Source organism: Scyliorhinus torazame, chromosome 7 (assembly GCF_047496885.1).
Source record: "Scyliorhinus torazame isolate Kashiwa2021f chromosome 7, sScyTor2.1, whole genome shotgun sequence".
Lineage (NCBI taxonomy): Eukaryota > Metazoa > Chordata > Chondrichthyes > Carcharhiniformes > Scyliorhinidae > Scyliorhinus > Scyliorhinus torazame.
Window position 1 is genome coordinate 193966897 of NC_092713.1, and position 19709 is coordinate 193986605.

General features: G+C 46.7%; 1 protein-coding gene across 3 annotated transcripts in view; it reads left to right on the forward strand.

Annotated features, from left to right (window-relative positions):
- The window catches only part of adam19b (ADAM metallopeptidase domain 19b), a 271511-nt gene extending 252037 nt beyond the window's left edge, over positions 1-19474 (forward strand). For all 3 annotated transcript variants that reach the window (XM_072511913.1, XM_072511914.1, XM_072511915.1), the window contains 5 exons: positions 788-935; positions 3842-3917; positions 5276-5524; positions 13239-13348; positions 16272-19474. In XM_072511913.1, coding sequence (XP_072368014.1) covers positions 788-935; positions 3842-3917; positions 5276-5524; positions 13239-13348; positions 16272-16314 — 626 coding nt within the window. In that variant the 3' untranslated portion in view covers positions 16315-19474. The remainder of the gene's footprint in view (positions 1-787; positions 936-3841; positions 3918-5275; positions 5525-13238; positions 13349-16271) is intronic.
- Positions 19475-19709: the final 235 nt, after the last annotated feature.

Here is a 19709-nt window from a genome sequence, read left to right on the forward strand (position 1 = left end):
GAGAAGGAGGTCATTTGGTCCATCGAGTCTGCACCGACCCTCTGAAAGAGGACCCAACATAGGCCCACTTCCCCACCCTATCCCAGTAACTCCACATAACCTGCACATCTTTGGATACTATGGGACAATTTTAGCGTGGCCAATCCACCTAACCTACACACATTTGGACTGTGGGAGGAAACTGGAGAGCCTGGAGGGAATTCACGCAGACTCCTCACAGACAGTCTCACAAGGCCAGAATTGAACTGGATTCCTGGTGCTGTGAGGCAGCAGTGCTGACCACTATGTCACCATGCCACCCTAATATAAATAGATAGAAATATTGCACAGGGTACCCTGCTCTTCTTCAAATGGGATCACAAGATGTTTTACATCCATCTGAGTGGACAGACAGTGCCTCAGTTTGATGTTTCATCTGTAAATTGAAACCTCCAGCATTGCAGTGCTCCCCTAATACCACACTGGAGTACCAGTCTGAATGGTGTGCTGAAGACTCCGGAGGGGGATGTGCATCCACAACCTCCTGACTCAGAGGTGAGAATGCTGAAGCCCAGCAGAAAATGACTGATCTGGACTTGAACCAGTTCCCAGAGATGAAGACACAGTGCAAAACACGGTGAGGCACCTAGCTCTCCCACTTCAGCTTTATTTCATTTAGCAACCAAGTGCTAAACATTGCATCAAAGCATCAGCAAATTAAGTTTATTCCATATGACATTCACATTTGAGAAATATTATGGAGAGTAAATTGGCAATGAATTTGCTATAACACAATGTTTATTTGCAGATAACTTCCTGATTGTGGCAGGAATCGTGGTGCCAATTTTATTCTTGCTGTGTGGCATTGGGGTAACTCTGTATTGCTACTACCGACGAAGACACAACATCTGTCCTCAGGACATCAGGAACCCTGGGCCCGATGACAAACAGTTCTGGTAAATTGACCTTTATGTTTAACTTATCTCACATATGGTTTAGCTCACTGGGCTAAATCGCTGGCTTTTAAAGCAGACCAAGGCAGACCAGCAGCACGGTTCAATTCCCGTACCAGCCTCCCCGAACAGGCGCGGAATGTGGCGACTAGGGGCTTTTCACAGTAACTTCATTGAAGCCTACTCGTGACAATAAGCGATTTTCATTCATTTCATATGGTCAGTATTTTGTCAATACTGATGGCGGAACTGGAACTGTGCACCCCTTTCACCCTCTTGCTCTTTCCTGTTTCCCACACGAATATAATGAACATTTAAAGTGCTGGCAGCGTGTATGGGAACCACGTGCAATGCAGCAGGAGGGAACTCTCCTCATTGGCGAACCCCACTGTCAGCTGACAATGCAGTATGTATAGAAGAACTGTAGAAGAGCTTTGTGATCAAACTGGGAGGCTCTGCTTCACAGCCACAACCTGTCTCCCCAACTCCTTTGCCAGTAACATAAGACGTATTGAGAACAAAAATGTGGCATTGGGTGTTATTCAGAATTACATTTACGCTTGTAAATCGTTTATTCTTTCATGAGATGTGGGCATCACTGGAAAAGGGCAGCATTTGTTGCCCATCCCTGATTGTCCTTGAATTGAGCAGCTTGCCCCAGCATTTCCGAGGATAGTTAAGAGTCAACCACATTGCTGTCGATATGGAGCCACATGTAGGCCAGATATGTTAAGGACGGCAGATTTCTTTCCCTAAAGGGACATTAGTGAACCAGATGTGTTTTTATGACAATCAATGATAGTTTCATGGTCACCATTACTGAGAGTAGCTTTAAAATTCCAGGTTTATTAATTGAACCTTTTAAAATTCCGCCAGATGCCATGGTTGGATTTGAACCCTTGTCCCTCGATCATTATTCTGAGGTTCTGCATGATTGGTCTAGTGACACCATACTACATTACTATCTGCCTTGATGTAAATATTTTACTTTACATTGGTTTCACTTTATTCATGTGTGCATCATTGTTATTTGTTGAGATAGTTTAGCCAGAGAGCTAAATGTACTGGCGAGCCTCATGGTTGGCACACGTTGATGGTTACAGGGGAGTTAAGGACATTTCTTTATTGTGGAAGGAACAATGATATGTTTTTTTTGTTTGGTCTTTATTAGATGTACACATTAGTAGCTAATGTTCTTCTGGACAGTCTGTGAGACATGGCTGAACTTTCAGGCTCAGCTAGCCCTATGCTATGTGAAGGCATTGTTCGAGATCACTTTCAGCAGAGATGATGAAAATGTTGAAAAGGCAGGGCAGCACAGTGGCGCAGTGGGTTAGCACTGCGGCCTCACGGCGCCGAGGTCCCAGGTTCGATCCCGGCTCTGGGTCACTGTCCGTGTGGAGTTTGCACATTCGTCCCGTGTTTGCGTGGGTTTCACCCCCACAACCCAAAGATGTGCAAGCTAGGTGGATTGGCCACGCTAAATTGAGTATAAGAATTGGCAAGTCATGTTGCAGCTGTATAGAACCTTAGTTAGGCCACACTTGGAGTATAGTGTTCAATTCTGGTCGCCACACTACCAGAAGGATGTGGAGGCTTTAGAGAGGGTGCAGAAGAGATTTACCAGAATGTTGCCTGGTATGGAGGGCATAAGCTATGAGGAGCGATTGAATAAACTCGGTTTGTTCTCACTGGAACGAAGGAGGTTGAGGGGAGACCTGATAGAGGTCTACAAAATTATGAGGGGCATAGACAGAGTGGATAGTCAGAGGCTTTTCCCCAGGGTAGAGGGGTCAATTACTAGGGGGCATAGGTTTAAGGTGAGAGGGGCAAGGTTTAGAGTAGATGTACGAGGCAAGTTTTTTACGCAGAGGGTAGTGGGTACCTGGAACTCGCTACCGGAGGAGGTAGTGGAAGCAGGGACGATAGGGACATTTAAGGGGCATCTTGACAAATATATGAATAGGATGGGAATAGAAGGATACGGACCCAGGAAGTGTAGAAGATTGTAGTTTAGTCGGGCAGTATGGTCGGCGCGGGCTTGGAGGGCCGAAGGGCCTGTTCCTGTGCTGTACATTTCTTTGTTCTTTGTTCTTTGTTCTAAATTGTCCCTTAATTGGAAAAAAATGAATTGGGCACTCTAAATTTAAAATGAAAAAAAAAATGTTGTAAAGGCAAAATCCTGTAGGACTGTCAGCCTACACGCTGAGATGCACCCAGAGGTGAATCCATTGAATTCCTACGGTGCAGAAGGAGGCCATTCAGCCCATTGAGTCTGCACCGACCCTCCGAAAGAGCACTTGACTTAGACCTAATCTCCCGCCGTATCCCTGTAACTCCGTGCATTGATCGTGGCCAATCCACCTAACCTTCACGTCTTTGGACTGGGGAGGAAACCGGAACACCCGGATCACTGTGCCACTCTGCTGGACAGTACTGACACTGCCCTTTAGCTCCTTTTTCTGACCTGGACAGGCTGTTCCCTCCCCCAGACCGTCCCCACGCGAATCACCACCACATCCATAATACTTCCTTTTCCATTCCTCCATGCACTTGAACCCACACATATACACACATGTTGCCAGAACTGTTGAGTATGTCAAACACTTTCTGTTTTTATTCCTTGATGCTGCTGTTGGGTCTAAAGCAGAAAGTTGTCCCTCAGCTTGATGACTACACACGAAACGAGGAAGAAAAAAGTCTTGCATTGAGATTGACATGCACGCACACAGACAGTCATGAACAAGCATGCGTATTCACGCAGAGAGAGACAAGGACACTCCTGAATATGTTCATCCACGTCCATGGCTTAAAAACAATTCTGTTTATTTTTACTGTATTGGAGTCAAGGAGACGTTTTACGAACAATGTGTTAAGCAGAGTGTGAGCTGTGGTGTTTCTTTTTCCAGTGCTAATAACTTGGACCAGAAAATTAACAACGGCCACACCAACCCAATTTTCCAAATCAGAAACAAAGATACAAAGGTAAGCCCCGGAGAAAATAGTACTATTTAAAGGAAAGGGAATATTGAGTATGGACCGTTTCTCTACAGATGGCTCAATGGTTAAAGACAATTGAAAGTGAGGTTCTGGGCCAGACTGTTCCGACGCTTCATATGCCTCCTTCCTAAGAGACTCTTACCAAATGCATTTTTGAAAATCCAGCTTGACCACAACCTTTGCATTTCCATTTTTGTCAAGCTTAGTCTGTCCTTTGGAAATCCATGCTGATTAGTCCTGATCAACTCCTGTTTTCTTCAGGCATGTCATAATTTCATCCAAAATTATAAACTCTAGGAAAACCAATAATGGAAGTAAACCTAACTCCCCAAGATGGCGCCAGAGCGAGGCGACTCTCTGCGAGCTCTTCCAAACAAATCCACTTTTTACTTAACTTATATTCCCTTTTCTTCTCATGTACTTAATGATCTGTTGAGCTGCTGGCAGAAATATACTTTTCACTGTACCTCGGTACACATGACAATAAACAAATGCAATCCAATCCAATCCAATTTCCTAGCATACCGCTATTTTTTTAAGAGGGTTGTAGGATTATTCACTTTCCAGTCTATTATGTTCATTTCAAAAATAAGTTTAGAAAACTACAGTCAGAACCTCTGCAATTTCTTCCCCAGCTTCCCTCCGCCTCTTTGAACCCAAAGCCATTGGCTCCTTGGCACCTTATATTTAAGTCCCTTTTATTAGGCCCAACTCTCCTTGAATTATAACCTTCACTTACTATTCTGCATTTACCTCTTGGGATTGTACAATCTCATAATCTGCATGGTTCATGAAAATGGAGATATTTAATATCTCGGTCGTAACCTCCCTATGCACTACAAGCTTGCCTCCATCATATCTTGGCAACCACATTCCTAGGAGTCACTGGGGTAAATTCTCCGCCTCCTCAGATGAGTGTTTCTCGGCAGCGGACCACCGCCGGCAGCGGGATTCTCTGTCCCCCCCCACCAGTCAGTAGGATTTTCCATTGTGGCCACTCCACGCTGCTGGAATATGCAGGGGTGGGGGTGTGTTGCCGGTGGAACGGAGAATCCTGCCAGCAGAGAATTCACCCACTGTTTTCACTTGCACATTGCGGATAGACACTTGGGTGAGGTATTGAAGGACAATTGGTGCCAAAGGAACTGGACTGATCTTTACTACCCAGTCAGAACCTTTAGTGCTTTGTTGCTGGTTGATATACATGAGCAGGAGAGCACAGACTGGAGGTGAATGGGGAGAGGGGAAAGTGGTGGTGAGGGGGGTTGGGGTGGAATAGCAAAGAGCAAAACAAAGATAAATATCTTATTTGATTCTCTTCTTTTTTTCATACTGGACTGCAGCGAAGTCCTGCATTGCCTCAGAAGCCACGATTACCTCACTCTGATCGTTCTCAGAAGGCTGTCTTAATACTACCAAGCCTTCGGCCTACCTCTCCAACCAATGATATTCAACAGGACAATGGCGTACGAAGCCGTGCAGCACTATGGGTGCCATCTTCAGCAACTTCAAAAGATGCTAATATTAAACTCTTAAAACATAAGCCTCCTAACAGACCCCTGCCTGCGGATCCAGTCCCTCGGAATTCAAAGGTGCATATTTAAAGCTTAAGATATGAAGCAAGAGGGGAAAATGGAAACTTTTGGAGATGGTTACAGCTTAGAGAAAGTAAAGGGCAGTCTTCTGGAAAAACCTGGACAGCATGGTTCAAAACCAGATGGCTATTACGCCCAAATGAGAGTGGGCTCAGTAACAGGATTGGGCAGTGCCTAATTTTTTCTGTGATGGTATGAGCGCCGGGATAATTCATCCCGTGACATATTCATGCTGGGCACATCATTGTTGGGATGCAGGGCCTAAATATCAGAGACACTAAACAACACACCAGTTCTAAATTCATTATTTTCATGTTCTTGTCTGTTTTAAATGAGCTGAGCTATCTTTGTCACTTTGCCCAACGATAAATTAAGATAGTTTTTGTCTGGAATGTCCTTAATTTATTTATTTTCTTCCCTCTTGCATATGTTAATGAAAGCATTTACCACCTGGAAATAAAGTGAGAAAAACCTGCAAGTGTTGGAAATCAGAAAAATAAATACATGAATGCCTGAAAGTGCAAAGACTGTTTTGAATTCATTCAGAACAAAATAGATGAACTGCAGGCTTAAATAGAAATAAATAAGTACAATCTGATAGCCATTGCAGACATAATTGGAGCCTGAATATTAAAGGGTGCATGACATTTAGGAAGGACAAGAAGCTAGGAAAAGGTGGAGGGGTGGCTCAGTTATTTAGTGACGGTATTAGCACATTAGAGAGGGGATGACCTAAGTTCAGGAAGTAGGATGTAGAAGCGGTTGTGTAGAGTAGAGAAATGATAATGGCAAGAAGTCACTTGTGAGGGTGGTGTACAGGCCTCCTAACAGAACCTACATGGTAGAATGGGATATAAATGGAGTTTGTCAGAACGTTACGATGATAGGCATAGGGGATTTTAATTCTCAAAGAGACTGGAAAAATGAGATGGGCAAAAAACTTAGATGAGGCATTCATAGAATGTTTGCAGGATAGTTTCTTGGAACAGTTCTTGAGCCCACCAGAGAGCAGGAGAGATTGGTGTCATAGAAAGAATCATAGCAACCCGACAGTGCTGAAGGAGGCCATTTGGCCCACTGAGTCTGCACCGACCCTCTGAAAGAGCATCCTACTTAAGCCCACTCCCCATAACCCCACCTAACCTTTGGACACAGCGGGCAACGTAGCATGGCCAATCTACCTACCTTCCACATCTTTGGACTGTGGGAGGAAACCACAGCACCCGGGCACGGAGAGAGAAGGTGCAAACTCCACACAGACAGTCACCCAAGGTCATAATCGAACCTGGGTTCCTGACGCTGTGACACAGCAGTGCTAACCACTGTGCCGCCCCATGGTATTATACATTGAGTATTTTAAACTTAAATGATGGCAGCTATGAGACCATGGAATAAAGCTAGATAGTACAGGAGCAGGGATGTCTTGCTGTAATTATACAGGGACCTGGTGAGACCGTACCTGGAGTATTGTGTGCAGTTTTGGTCTCCTTATCTGAGGAAGGGTATTCTTGCTATGGAGGGAGTGCAGCGAAGGTTTACCAGACTGATTCCTGGGATGGCGGGACTGATGTATGAGGAAAGATCGAGTTGTGCGGATTGTATTCACTGGAATTCAGAAGAATGAGGAGGGGATCTCATAGAAGCCTATGCAATTCGAGCAGGACGAGACAGGGTAGATGCAAGAAGGATGTTCCAGATGGAAGGGGATGTCCATAACCAGGGGTGACAGTCTGAGGATATGGGATAAAGCATGTAGACAGAGATGAGGAGAAATGTCTTCACCCAGAGAGTGGTCGGCTTACGGAATGCGCTACCATAGAAGACAGTTGAAGCTAAAACATTGTATGTTTGCAAGAAGGAGTTTGACCTCTTTAGCCCCAACAACTATATCTAAGAATATGGGGACGGGGAGGAAGCGGGAACAGGTTACTGAGTTGGATGATCAGATAGATAAGGCTGGTTTAGCTCAGTGGGCTAGACAGCTGGTTTATGATGCAGTACAAGGCCAGCAGCGCGGGTTCAATTCCTGTACCAGCTTATCTGAACAGGCGCCGGAATGTGGCGACCAGGGGCTTTTCACAGTAACTTCATACTTGTGACAATAAAAGGTTATTATTATTATGATCATAATGAACGGCGGAGAAGGGACGAGTGGCCTCCTCCTGCTCCTAGAAATATGGTGGCAGACATTTAAAGGGCTATTTCAGAATATATTGAATTTATACATTCCAACAAGAAATAAACATTCCAAGGGGGAGGACCCACCCTAATTTAAAAAAGATAAAGATTGTATCAAACTTAAAGAAAAAAACGTATAATTGCAGAAGTTTGAGTGGCGGGTCAGAAAATTGGACAGAATATAAAATACAGAAAAGAATGACTAAACAATAAATAAGGAGGGAAAAATTAGAGTTTGAGAGAGCTGGCTAGAAATGTAAAAACAGATAGCAAGATCTTCCATAGATGTTTAATAAGAAAAGAGTTGACAAAGTGAGCATTGGCCTGATGGAAAGTGAGACTGAGGAATTAATAATGGAAAATAAGGAGATGGAAGGTGAACTAAGGGCAGCACGGTAGCCTTGTGGATAGCACAATTGCTTCACAGCTCCAGGGTCCCAGGTTCGATTCCGGCTTGGGTCACTGTCTGTGCGGAGTCTGCACATCCTCCCCGTGTGTGCGTGGGTTTCCTCCGGGTGCTCCGGTTTCCTCCCACAGTCCAAAGATGTGCAGGTTAGGTGGATTGGCCATGATAAATTGCCCTTAGTGTCCAAAATTGCCCTTAGTGTTGGGTGGGGTTGCTGGGTTATGGGGATTGGGTGGAAGTGTTGACCTTGTGTAGGGTGCTCTTTCCAAAAGCCGGTGCAGACTCGATGGGCCGAATGGCCTCCTTCTGCACTGTAAATTCTATAAACAGGTATTTCCAAGTCAGGATAGCAAAGAGGATGAATGACACATCTTGTAAGCCTCTGCCTTCTAAGCTATTGCCCTACTAGCTTGTTGGGAATCTTCTGCCATAGCAGTCGCTCCCAGTCTTCAGCACTTCAAAGTAGTGATAAGCCTGAAGCGCCATCCCCACACCATATGAGCCAAAGCTGGTGTGCCCATCACTTTGTTTTGCCTGACTGCCGAATCACGATCCTGCGGAATGGTCGCCCGCATGCACAACCAGCTGCTTTGAGTCATAAGTGAGAGTTGTGGGATACCAGTTTCACCTATCCACATGCCTTTTGATGTGTGTGAGTGTCTTGGCAAGGGATCAATGATACGAGCCTTCCTAAACACCTACCCAACCCAAAAAGAACTTCTCTCCAAAACATTAACCCTTGTTTCCCTGTGCTGGATCAGCTGTGTATTTCCAACCATTTCTGGATGAACACGCTGACCAGAAATTTCATGTCCTGAATTGGATGGGAATGGGGGCAGGGTGGCAAAAATAATGGCTGCCAAGCAGCATGTCTGGAAATACCGCTTCTGTTTCTGCTCACCACCATTTTCCCGAGGGTGGGAGAGGGAGCAGGACCCAAGACAGCCCTGTTCCTATTAAGGAGCCAACTTACAGTGTGACGGTTGCATTCAGAGCTCCACTCCAAAATGTTTCAGGATTTTCTGCGAGGCTGCTGAATTTTTTATCAACTACATGGAGGTGGAAAAAGTTTTAAACGTGAAGTAATATTAAGCACATATGATTGTTTTTTTTTGTTTTCAATTTAGAAATCTACTGAGAATCGTAGTACTGAGATCAAATTGTTTATTTGGTAGATTTATGGGCTCTTGGATGCAATCCAGCTGTTCCATGTGCTTATAAATATTTTAGAGAATTTGTATAAACATTTAAGCACTGGAAAAGCTGGATGGTTTCCAAGACCCCACAAATTCCCCAAATAAACAATTTGACTCTTGACAGTGTTATAAATGGATAGAGCAGGGACAGGAATGGTTGTTGCAGGTGCCGGGGTTTAGATATTTCAGTAAGCTCAGGGAAGGTGGTAAAAGAGGGGGAGGGGTGGCATTGTTAGTCAAGGACAGTGTTACGGTGGCAGAAAGGACGTTTGATGAGGACTCGTCTACTGAGGTAGTATGGGCTGAGGTTAGAAACAGGAAAGGAGAGGTCACCCTGTTAGGGGTTTTCTATAGGCCTCTGAAAAGTTCCAGAGATGTAGAGGAAAGGATTGCAAAGATGCTTCTGGGTAGGAGCGAAAGCAACAGAGTAGTTGTTATGGGGACTTTAACTTTTCAAATATTGACTGGAAACGCTATAGTTCGAGTACTTTAGATGGGTCCGTTTTTGTCCAATGTGTGCAGGAGGGTTTCCTGACACAGTATGTAGATAGGCCAATGAGAGGCGAGGCCATTTTGGATTTGGTACTGGGTAATGAACCAGGACAGGTGTTAGATTTGGAGGTAGGTGAGCACTTTGGTGATAGTGACCACAATTCGATTACGTTTACTTTAGTGATGGAAAGGGATAGGTATATACCACAGGGCAAGAGTTATATCGGGGGGAAAGGCAATTATGATGCGATGAGGCAAGACTTAGGATGCATCGGATGGAGAGGAAAACTGCAGGGGATGGGCACAATGGAAAAGTGGAGCTTGTTCAAGGAACAGCTACTGCGTGTCCTTGATAAGTATGTACCTGTCAGGCAGGGAGGAGATGGTCAAGCAAGGGAACTGTGGTTTACTAAAGCAGTCGAAACACTTGTCAAGAGGAAGAAGGAGGCTTATGTAAAGATGAGACATGAAGGTTCAGTTAGGGCGCTCGAGAGTTACAAGTTAGCTAGGAAGGACCTAAAGAGAGAGCTAAGAAGAGGCAGGAGGGGACATGAGAAGTCTTTGGCAGGTAGGATCAGGGATAACCCTAAAGCTTTCTATAGATATGTCAGGAATAAAAGAATGACTAGGGTAAGAGTAGGGCCAGTCAAGGACAGTAGCGGGAAGTTGTGCGTGGGGTTCGAAGAGATAGGAGAGGTGCTAAATGAATATTTTTTGTCAGTATTCACATAGGAAAAAGATAATATTGTCGAGGAGAATACTGAGATTCAGGCTACTAGACTAGAAGGGCTTGAGGTTCATAAGGAGGAGATGTTAACAATTCTGGAAAGTGAGAAAATAGATGTCCCCTGGGCCGGATGGGATTTATCCTAGGATTCTCTGGGAAGCGAGGGAGGAGATTGCTGAGCCTTTGGCTTTGATCTTTAAGTCATTCTTTGTCTACAGGAATAGTGCCAGAAGACTGGAGGATAGCAAATGTTGTCCCCTTGTTCAAGAAAGGAAGTAGAGACAACCCCGGTAACTATAGACCAGTGAGCCTTACTTCTGTTCTGGGCAAAATCTTGGAAAGGTTTATAAGAGATAGGATGTATAATCATCTGGAAAGGAATAATTTGATTAGAGATAGTCAACACGGTTTTGTGAAGGGTAGGTCGTGCCTCACAAACCTTATTGAGTTCTTTGAGAAGGTGACCAAACAGGTGGATGAGGGTAAAGCAGTTGATGTGGTGTATATGGATTTCAGTAAAGCGTTTGATAAGGTTCCCCACGGTATGCTACTGCAGAAAATACAGAGGCATGGGATTCAGGGTGATTTAGCAGTTTGGATCAGAAATTGGCTAGCTGGAAGAAGACAAAGGGTGGTGGTTGATGGGAAATGTTCAGACTGGAGTCCAGTTACTAGTGGTGTACCACAAGGATCTGTTTTGGGGCCACTGCTCTTTGTCATTTTTATAAATGACCTGGAGGAGGGCGTAGGAGGATCGATGAGTAAATTTGCAGATGACACTAAAGTCGGTGGAGTTGTGGAAAGTGCGGAAGGATGTTACAAGTTACAGAGGGACATAGATAAGCTGCAGCGCTGGGCTGTGAGGTGGCAAATGGAGTTTAATGCAGAAGCGTGTGAGGTGATTAATTTTGATAGGAATAACAGGAAGACAGAGTACTGGGCTAATGGTAAGATTCCTGGCAGTGTGGATGAGCAGAGAGATCTCGGTGTCCATGTACATAGATCCCTGAAAGTTGCCACCCAGGTTGAGAGGGTTGTTAAGAAGGCGTATGGTGTGTTAGCTTTTATTGGTAGAGGGATTGAGTTTCGGAGCCATGAGGTCATGTTGCAGCTGTACAAAACTCTGGTGCGGCTGCATTTGGAGTATTGCGTGCAATTCTGGTCGCCGCATTATAGGAAGGATGTGGAAGCATTGGAAAGGGTGCCGAGGAGATTTACCAGAATGTTGCCTGGTATGGAGGGAGGATCTTGTGAGGAAAGGCGGAGGGACTTGAGGCTGTTTTCGTTAGAGAGAAGAAGGTTAAGAGGTGACTTAATTGAGGCATACTAAGATGATCAGAGGATTGGACAGGGTGGACAGTGAGAGCCTTTTTCCTCGGATGGTGATGTCTAGCATGAGGGGACATAGCTTTAAATTGAGGGGAGATAGATATAGGACAGATGTCAGAGGTAGGTTCTTTACTCAGAGAGTAGTAAGGGTGTGGAATGCCCTGCCTGCAACAGTAGTGGACTCGCCAACACTAAGGGCATTCAAATGGTCATTGGATAGACATATGGATGATACGGGAATAGTGTAGATGGGCTTTAGAGTGGTTTCACAGGTCGACGCAACATCGAGGGCCGAAGGGCCTGTACTGCGCTGTCATGTTCTATGTTTCTAAAGCTGTTCTGAAGAGTCATACTGTTTATTTGGGGGAATTTGGGGGCTTATATATTTAAATCTTTAACATTTTTGAGATCCTGGGCGTCATTCTCCGACCTCCCACCGGGTCGGAGAATGGCCGTTGGCCGCCGTGAATCCCGCCCCCGCCGAAGTCTCCGGTACCGGAGATTGGGTGGGGGCGGGAATCGGGCCGCGCCAGTTGGCGGGACCCCCCGCTCAATTATCCGGCCCGGATGGGCCGAAGTCCCGCCCAGAAATTGCCTGTCCCGCCGGCGTAAATCAAAGCTGGTATTTACCGGCGGGACCAGGCGGCGTGGGCGGGCTCCGGGGTCCTGGGGGGGCGCGGGGCGATCTGACCCCGGGGGGTGCCCCCACGGTGGCCTGGCCCGCGATCGGGACCCACCGATCCGCGGGCGGGCCTGTGCCGTGGGGGCACTCTTTCCCTTCCGCCTCCGCCACGGCCTCCACCATGGCGGAGGCGGAAGAGACTCGCCCCACTGCACATGCGCGGGAAACTCTCGGCGGCCGCTGACGCTCCCGCGCATGCGCCGCATTTCCGCGCCAGCTGGCGGGCCAACAAACACCATTTCCGCCAGCTGGCGGGGCGGAAATCCCTCCGGCGTCGGCCTAGCCCCTCAATGTTGGGGCTCGGCCCCCAAAGATGCGGAGCATTCCGCACCTTTGGTCCGGTGCGATGCCCGTCTGATTGGCGCCGTTTTTGGTGCCAGTCGGCGGACATTGCACCGTTGGGGGAGAATTTCGCCCCCTTTTGCAGAGTAGGGATTCTCTGGTTCTAAGTCTCTTCAGTGTAGTGGCAGATAAATCTCAATCCAAATCTTACTTCCAACTAAACTATCTTTATACAGACGAAAGTTTGATTTAAAAAATAGCTTGTGCTAAAGCTGTTGATGAAGTTTCCTTATTTGTCTTCCAGTTTTGCATGGAAATACTTCTTTCTCCTGAGCGGATCTAGTTTAAAACCAAAAATACTGAATGTATTATCAGATACAACATGTTCAGAATAATACAGAGTACTTTTTTGGTTCAAGGTTTCACACAGATCAGTAATGTCTAGCAGTGGTCCTGGCCTCCAGACGAATAACAGAGCCATTGAAGAGAAATTACAGAACAGAATCCATTCTGAAACCAGCCTATACAAGTTAGTACGGCTCAAACTTTATATTATGGGAAGTCAGAATTCAAAATAGAACAATTAGTACAGTGTTTAAGCATGAAATAATTATTTTGAATCCGTTTTAACTTTGTCATGAATTAAGATATCGGGCTGGATTTTCCGTCCCGCGGCGCTCGAAGCGTGCTTCATGATGGGATGGAGAATTAGGCAGAGAGGGAACATTGGGATGGGCGCTAACGTGATGCTCCGACCTCCCCCCCCCCCCCGCTAGTCCCAGATTGAGGTTTACAACCGCCCGCCCGCCAGCTGAAATAGGAAGAACTGCCCCCTGTAATAGGCAGACTCTTTTACCCCACCCTCAGGGGCCCCTATAATAGGGAGACCCCACCCGGGATACCTTAACTAAAGGGACCCCCTACATAGACCCCCGACTAAATCTACCCCCACCACACAGCCTCCCCACACCCTCTGTGAGGACCCTTGCAAAAGGGAGGCTCCCTTACCAGGGACCCCTATAATAGGTAGACGCTCTAACTAAAGGTACCCCTAAATATAGGACCCCCTGCAGAGACTCCCCGAATAAAGGGCCCCGCCCATCCCTCCTCCACCACAGAATAGAGTCACTGTCTGGAAGACAGAGGGAAGTCCAGACAGGGCAATGAAAAAAATTACAGCTGTAACACTTACCTGAAAGCTCCACGTGTCCGTTCCTCGAAGGAGAGCAGCTGTGACCTGCGTCTCGAACTCTCTGATCCATTAACTGCAAGCCATTCATAACTTTCTAGTAGTGGGCTGTGATTGACAGCTTCCAGAAACCACCTGCAGCCTTGATTCATTCATTTCCCTTCATGGATCAGAAACCCTCAATGTTTACAAATATTGACCACATCAAAGAAAGGTAAGTTCTAAGCACTAAGTTCATTCCAATCACTCGGGCATGCTTTTAGCCAGGGGGCCCCCTCTGGGAATCCCTTTAGTTAGGGGCTGCCAGTGGGAGCTCCATTTGTTCGAGGATCTCTGTGGGCGTCCCTTTAGTTAGGAAGTACCTAAGGGGGGGGGGGGGGGTCCTTCTAGTCAGGGGTTTTCTGTGGGCCCCCTTTAGTTATTTCAGTTGTCCCAGCAAGGGGGTTCTTCCTATTACAGATGTCCCTGGGGTGGTCTCCCTATTACAGGGGTCCATGGGTGGCGTCTACCTCGTTAGGGGTCCCGGGGGGGGGGGATGGGGTTGGGTCACCCCTGTACTTCGGGAAAGGGGGTGCACCTAGGCAATCTGGGGGTGGGGGGCTGATTTGCGGTGCGGGGGAGGAGGGTGGTTGGCCTGCCGCAGGATTTCGCTGTCAGGCCACCAACTCAAAATGTCTGCCTGATAGCGGGAATCCCTTGTATTCCTCGCCATGCATAGATTTGCATGGCAAGTGATATGGAATTACTCCCGATCTGCAATCCCAGGACAATCGTAAATCGGTTGCAATTCTCCTCCGGCGGGAGAACACAGGTCACTGTTCCCCGGCGCCGACATCGTAATCGACAATCAGGTGGAGAATCCATTCCGACGCTCAAATCAGGGGTGGCGCCTGTTTGAAGCCGGTTTTCTATCCTCCGCCCCGTCCGAAATGGCATCATCGCATCGCACGCCATACGCCATTGGAACGGCATTGGCACGACACCTGAAGTCCCTGCCCCGATGCTTCACCCCTGATGGGCCAAGTTCCCAACCGCGCGGGGGTCGTGTGGCCTCAGCGGTGACCGGTGTGGCGGCTGTGGACTGTGTACAGCGCCACCACAGTCAGCCAGGAGCCTTGCTGCAGGCCAGGGTGGCTTCGGCAAGGGCTGGGGGGAGACTGGTGAGGGGTGACCAGCGGGGAACTATTTGGCAGATCGGATCCGCGCACGGCCGGCGCCATGTTTTACGGTGCAACCGCTGCAGGTCGTTGCTCTGAGCATGCGCGGCCATGGACCCAGCCATTCTCTAGCCCCTCACCGGCCGCAGGGTCGGTGAGGGTTCGGCGCTGATTTTGGCATCGTAAATTTGGCCATAATCATCTAAATAGCTTGACTCTAATTTTAATGTGAATCAGACAAATGGAGTTGAGGTGCAGATCAGCCATGACCTAATTGTTCGATGGACTGAATGGCTTCATCCTATTCCTGCTCTTCAGTTCGATACACCTCTGTCCCCCAGATATCTGAATCTGCAACAACCTATGGTAAATTGCCTTCAGTATCCAGACCGATGCAGCCTTTTCATGCTCACTGTCCATCAAATGCCTGCATAAAACCCACAATTTATTTTTATGTTTGTAGTTTTTTATTTTATTTTTATTTTTTATTTTGTCCAATTAAGGGCCAATTTAACGTGGCCAATCCACCTACCCTGCACATTTTGGGGCTATAGGGATATGACCCACAGACACAGGGAGAATGTGCAAACTCCACTAAGACAGTGACCCGGGGCCAGAGTCAAACACGGGTCCTTGGCGCCGTGAGGCAGCAGTGCTAACCACTGCGCCGCCGTGCCGTCCCCACAATATTTTTTTTGAAGCATGAGGTAGAGCAATGCTTCAAGTACAATGTATAGAGTATAGAATTCATCTCCTTAGTCAAGTTGGACCTTGGGTAGATGGGAGAATGAATTGGGGAAGACCTCACTTGAAGCAACACGACACTGCCCCAACTTAAAATGGCAGGTCTGTTGGAAAAAGAGAGATTGATAAGTCCCTGCAGGAATCCTGGCTGTGCAGCCGACCCCAACACCAGGATCTGTGGCCAAGGGATATAGCTCAGTTGGGAACTGGGGGAAGAGTTACTCCTCCTGCACTCACCGGGTGAAACGGGAGCCCTGAGAAATTTCAACGACAGTGCTCCTAATTACAAGTTGACTTTGTAAAGCAATTTTGAACATTCCACCCAAGATCAACTGTCTTCCTTTTTTTAATGTTTTTTGCAGAAGGGACCATCCACAGTCTGTGGAACGGAAACAGAGGAGATAACGGTTATGGGCAAGCCCCTTTCAGGCACACTCCGGGAACTCCTCAAGAACCACTTGCACTAACCTGGTCTCTGTTGTCTTAGGATCTCTCAGTATCAATGCCAGCTGAACAATGAATGTGACGTCAAGTTTAATAACACTGTAAATATAGTGGTGCCATTTTTTACAACCTGCACGGTCGGACTTGCAATCCAAAGCAGCTCGTATCAAATAATTTTTCTGATTTAAGCATTATCAGGAGGTGGGAACAGATTTCTCAGGAGCTTGAAGATTTTTTTTGTGTTTCCATGCAATTATTCTGTGCTAAAATCATTAATCCCTCCGGTGACAGAGCTCAGTGAGCGGCATCCATCTTCTGGTACTTTTCCCGCAGTTGCTATTCTTCAGGTTTGAGACCAGAGTGGTGAGAATTGCTCAGCAGTTCAATACTGAGGAACCGAAAAACCCCCACATTGATTGCTTGACTTCCAATTCCGATTCCATCCTGTTGCCCATTTCCGATAGGGATCGGAACAGGGCGATCAGGAGAAGAGAAACTTCGGATGAACCTTAATCACCACCCGCAGCACTGAGGCCAATCGTAGATTTAAATCTCAGTTGTGGCATCCGACCACACTTCTGTCGTTTTATGAATGAAATCAATGCTGTACTTTGAAGATTAACATTTTATTTTCAAATTGTAGTACCGAGCTTGACTATTGCTGAAAAAAAGAGACGTTTTGTTTCAAAGCTTTACTTCTTGCACTCATCAGACCATTTTGCAATAACGGGAGGCAGCACGCCATTGGCCTGCCCTGCCACTGTCAGTGGTATTTTCCATTGAATTCACCCCATGTTACCAGGAAACCTGTGGCAGGGTGGGCCGTCGGCAGGATCGGACGTCCCAACAACGTGAACAGCCAGAAGATCTCACCCCACAAATCCAACAGAGACAACACATTTATACTGCATGTGAAGAGAGTACTGATTGGTTGAAAAATGGACTCTGATTGATAGAGGCATTGCCATAGAGAATGTACCAGTTGATGTTGACTGACAGTTAACTGCCAAGCGTTGTTTGAAATTTAAACCAAGCAGCTTGACTCTGGTCAAGGGATTGCCCTGAGGAATTAACCAGCAAATAGATGTTAAAAGGGAATTGGATAAATACTTGAAGGAAAGAAATGACAGTGCTATGAGGAGGAGGTTTTGTGGCACAGTGGGTAGTGCCCCTCCCTCTGGGCCAGAAGCCCAAGATTCAAGTCCTGCTTCAGGATTGGATAGCCAAGGAAGGTGCGTTCATAATGTGGTCAAGCAGATTGATTATCAACCTGCACATCCTTCCAATACAGTGGTACAGTGGTAAAAGTAGAAGAGTTTCCTTTCGAAGGCAATCAAACACATGTGTGTCACCTCCATGAAATCGGGAATTGGGTGGGTTCTTCAGGTTTTGGTTTAAAAATTTTAACATCTGACCTGATCCAACCCACCCTTTTTTTAGATGTTAAAATTTACACCAATATGGGGTGTTTTTCAGTAATTTCTCCCTCCCAGTTTTCTGTCCTCGTCAGTAGCTGCTAACTGCTGTTAATTGCATCATGGTTCAGTGGAACCACTCTTGTCTGGGAATCTGAACATTGTGCTTTTAGGTTCCACCCCAGAGACCTAAGTTCATAATCCAGGCTGACACTCAAGTGCAAAGTGAAAGGAGTGCTGCACTGTCAAAAGCGCTGTTCCTCAGATCAGACCTTAACCTAAGTTTCAGTTGCTCCATCAGACAGGCCCATGTCACAATTTGGAGAAGAAAAGGTTCTCATCCTTGATCTCCAGCAGGAAGTGGGGGAGAAGGGATGGGGGGAGCTCCTCCATCGGAAGCCCTGGGGGGCGGGGGGGGGGTTACTCATGGACTGAAGAGATGTCCAGCTGTTCCATCCTCTCTGACATAACCCCCAAAAGTGAGATTACCCCCTCCCTTTCACTCTTCTGATCTCCCAGGGCATCTCCTACCCTCCCATCCCTGACACCCCTCTGGTACTTACCAGCACTACGGTTCCCAGAATTTGGTTTCAGGCATGCGCTACAGTACGTCTTCTGGCCACTACAACATCATTCCTGGGTGGGGTTGGAGAGTTGTTTGGCCCATGGCTGTCCAAGGTGGAACTTCCTTCCAAGTGCGGACAGACGTCCCGCCTGCTGTTAATTAGAGCTCAATTGAACGTAAAATGGCAGCGGCCTGTCAGAGTCGGTGGGTTTGCGTTCCCTGGATACCGGTTGCCGAGCGTTCTCCATCCTGATTTTTCAGGCCTCTAATTCCCTCCCTAAAGCTGTTCAAACCTCCACCACTCCTCCATTAAGCTGCTTCTTGAAACTGTCAGATGTATTACTATGGCAAAAATGATATATAAGTGCAAGTTGTTTTTAAAGCCCAGTTAATTTACGTGATTCTTCCTCAACGAGTTAAAACTGTCAGAAAGATCACCGGACAAACTCCTAGCTTAACCAGTGTAATACTAGGCCGTGTAAGAACAGAAACATCTTTGGTTTTGACTCCTGTTTGACACACGGGTTAGCAGATCTCAGCTGGTTTGAGGAGTTGTGATTGGGTTTCCGCAGCCCTTGGGGTGAAGGAGTTACCAGCAGACGGCACTGGACCCCATTAGTATCCAGCAGCTCCTGCTTGTGTGGACGCTGGTACAGAACTGACCCGGCTTGCCTCCGACAGCCCTCCGCAACCCACGTTGCCATTGCTCATTACACTCACTCAAGAAGCTGTGCCCCAAGAGGCAAGAATGGAAGGGAGATAAACGGAGACTTTCAAGATCCTCCCAAGGTCCTGTATTGACCCTAAATAAAAACAGAAAATTCTTGGAAGATTCAGCAAGTCAGGCAGCGTCTGTAAGACTTCTAATTGTTTGGATGTTAGAATTCCAAAGTGAAAAAAATATGTTTATGTGAAAGTTGGGGGGGGGCTCTTGATTTCAGGGAAATACGCTCAACCATGTCTCACAGTCATGTTTCAACAGTCTATTGATGGTGCGCAAAGGTTTCATGACAGATCATGGGGATTTTCTTAAGCCACGTTTGTTACTTATGAATGTGTGCATCTGGGTAAAACAAAACTTGAACACCATGACTTGTGCCTTCATATTATTTATTAAGTGAATAAATTTAATGCTACAATAGTAGTTGTGTGTTGCCTATCCCTTGACAATTTTTAGTTGATTCTTACTGCCAGTATCCATTGTGTGTCCCACTTCTTTTCCCAACTCTATTTCTCTTTTCCTGACTGACAGAGTGGGATATGATTTCACAAGTGTCGATGGGGCTTCCAGTTCCTGGCTTCAGTGACTGTTGTTCATGGGCTGATCTTGAGGGTGAGGCCTGGGTTTCCTTCACTTTTAAGGACCCTAATGGGCG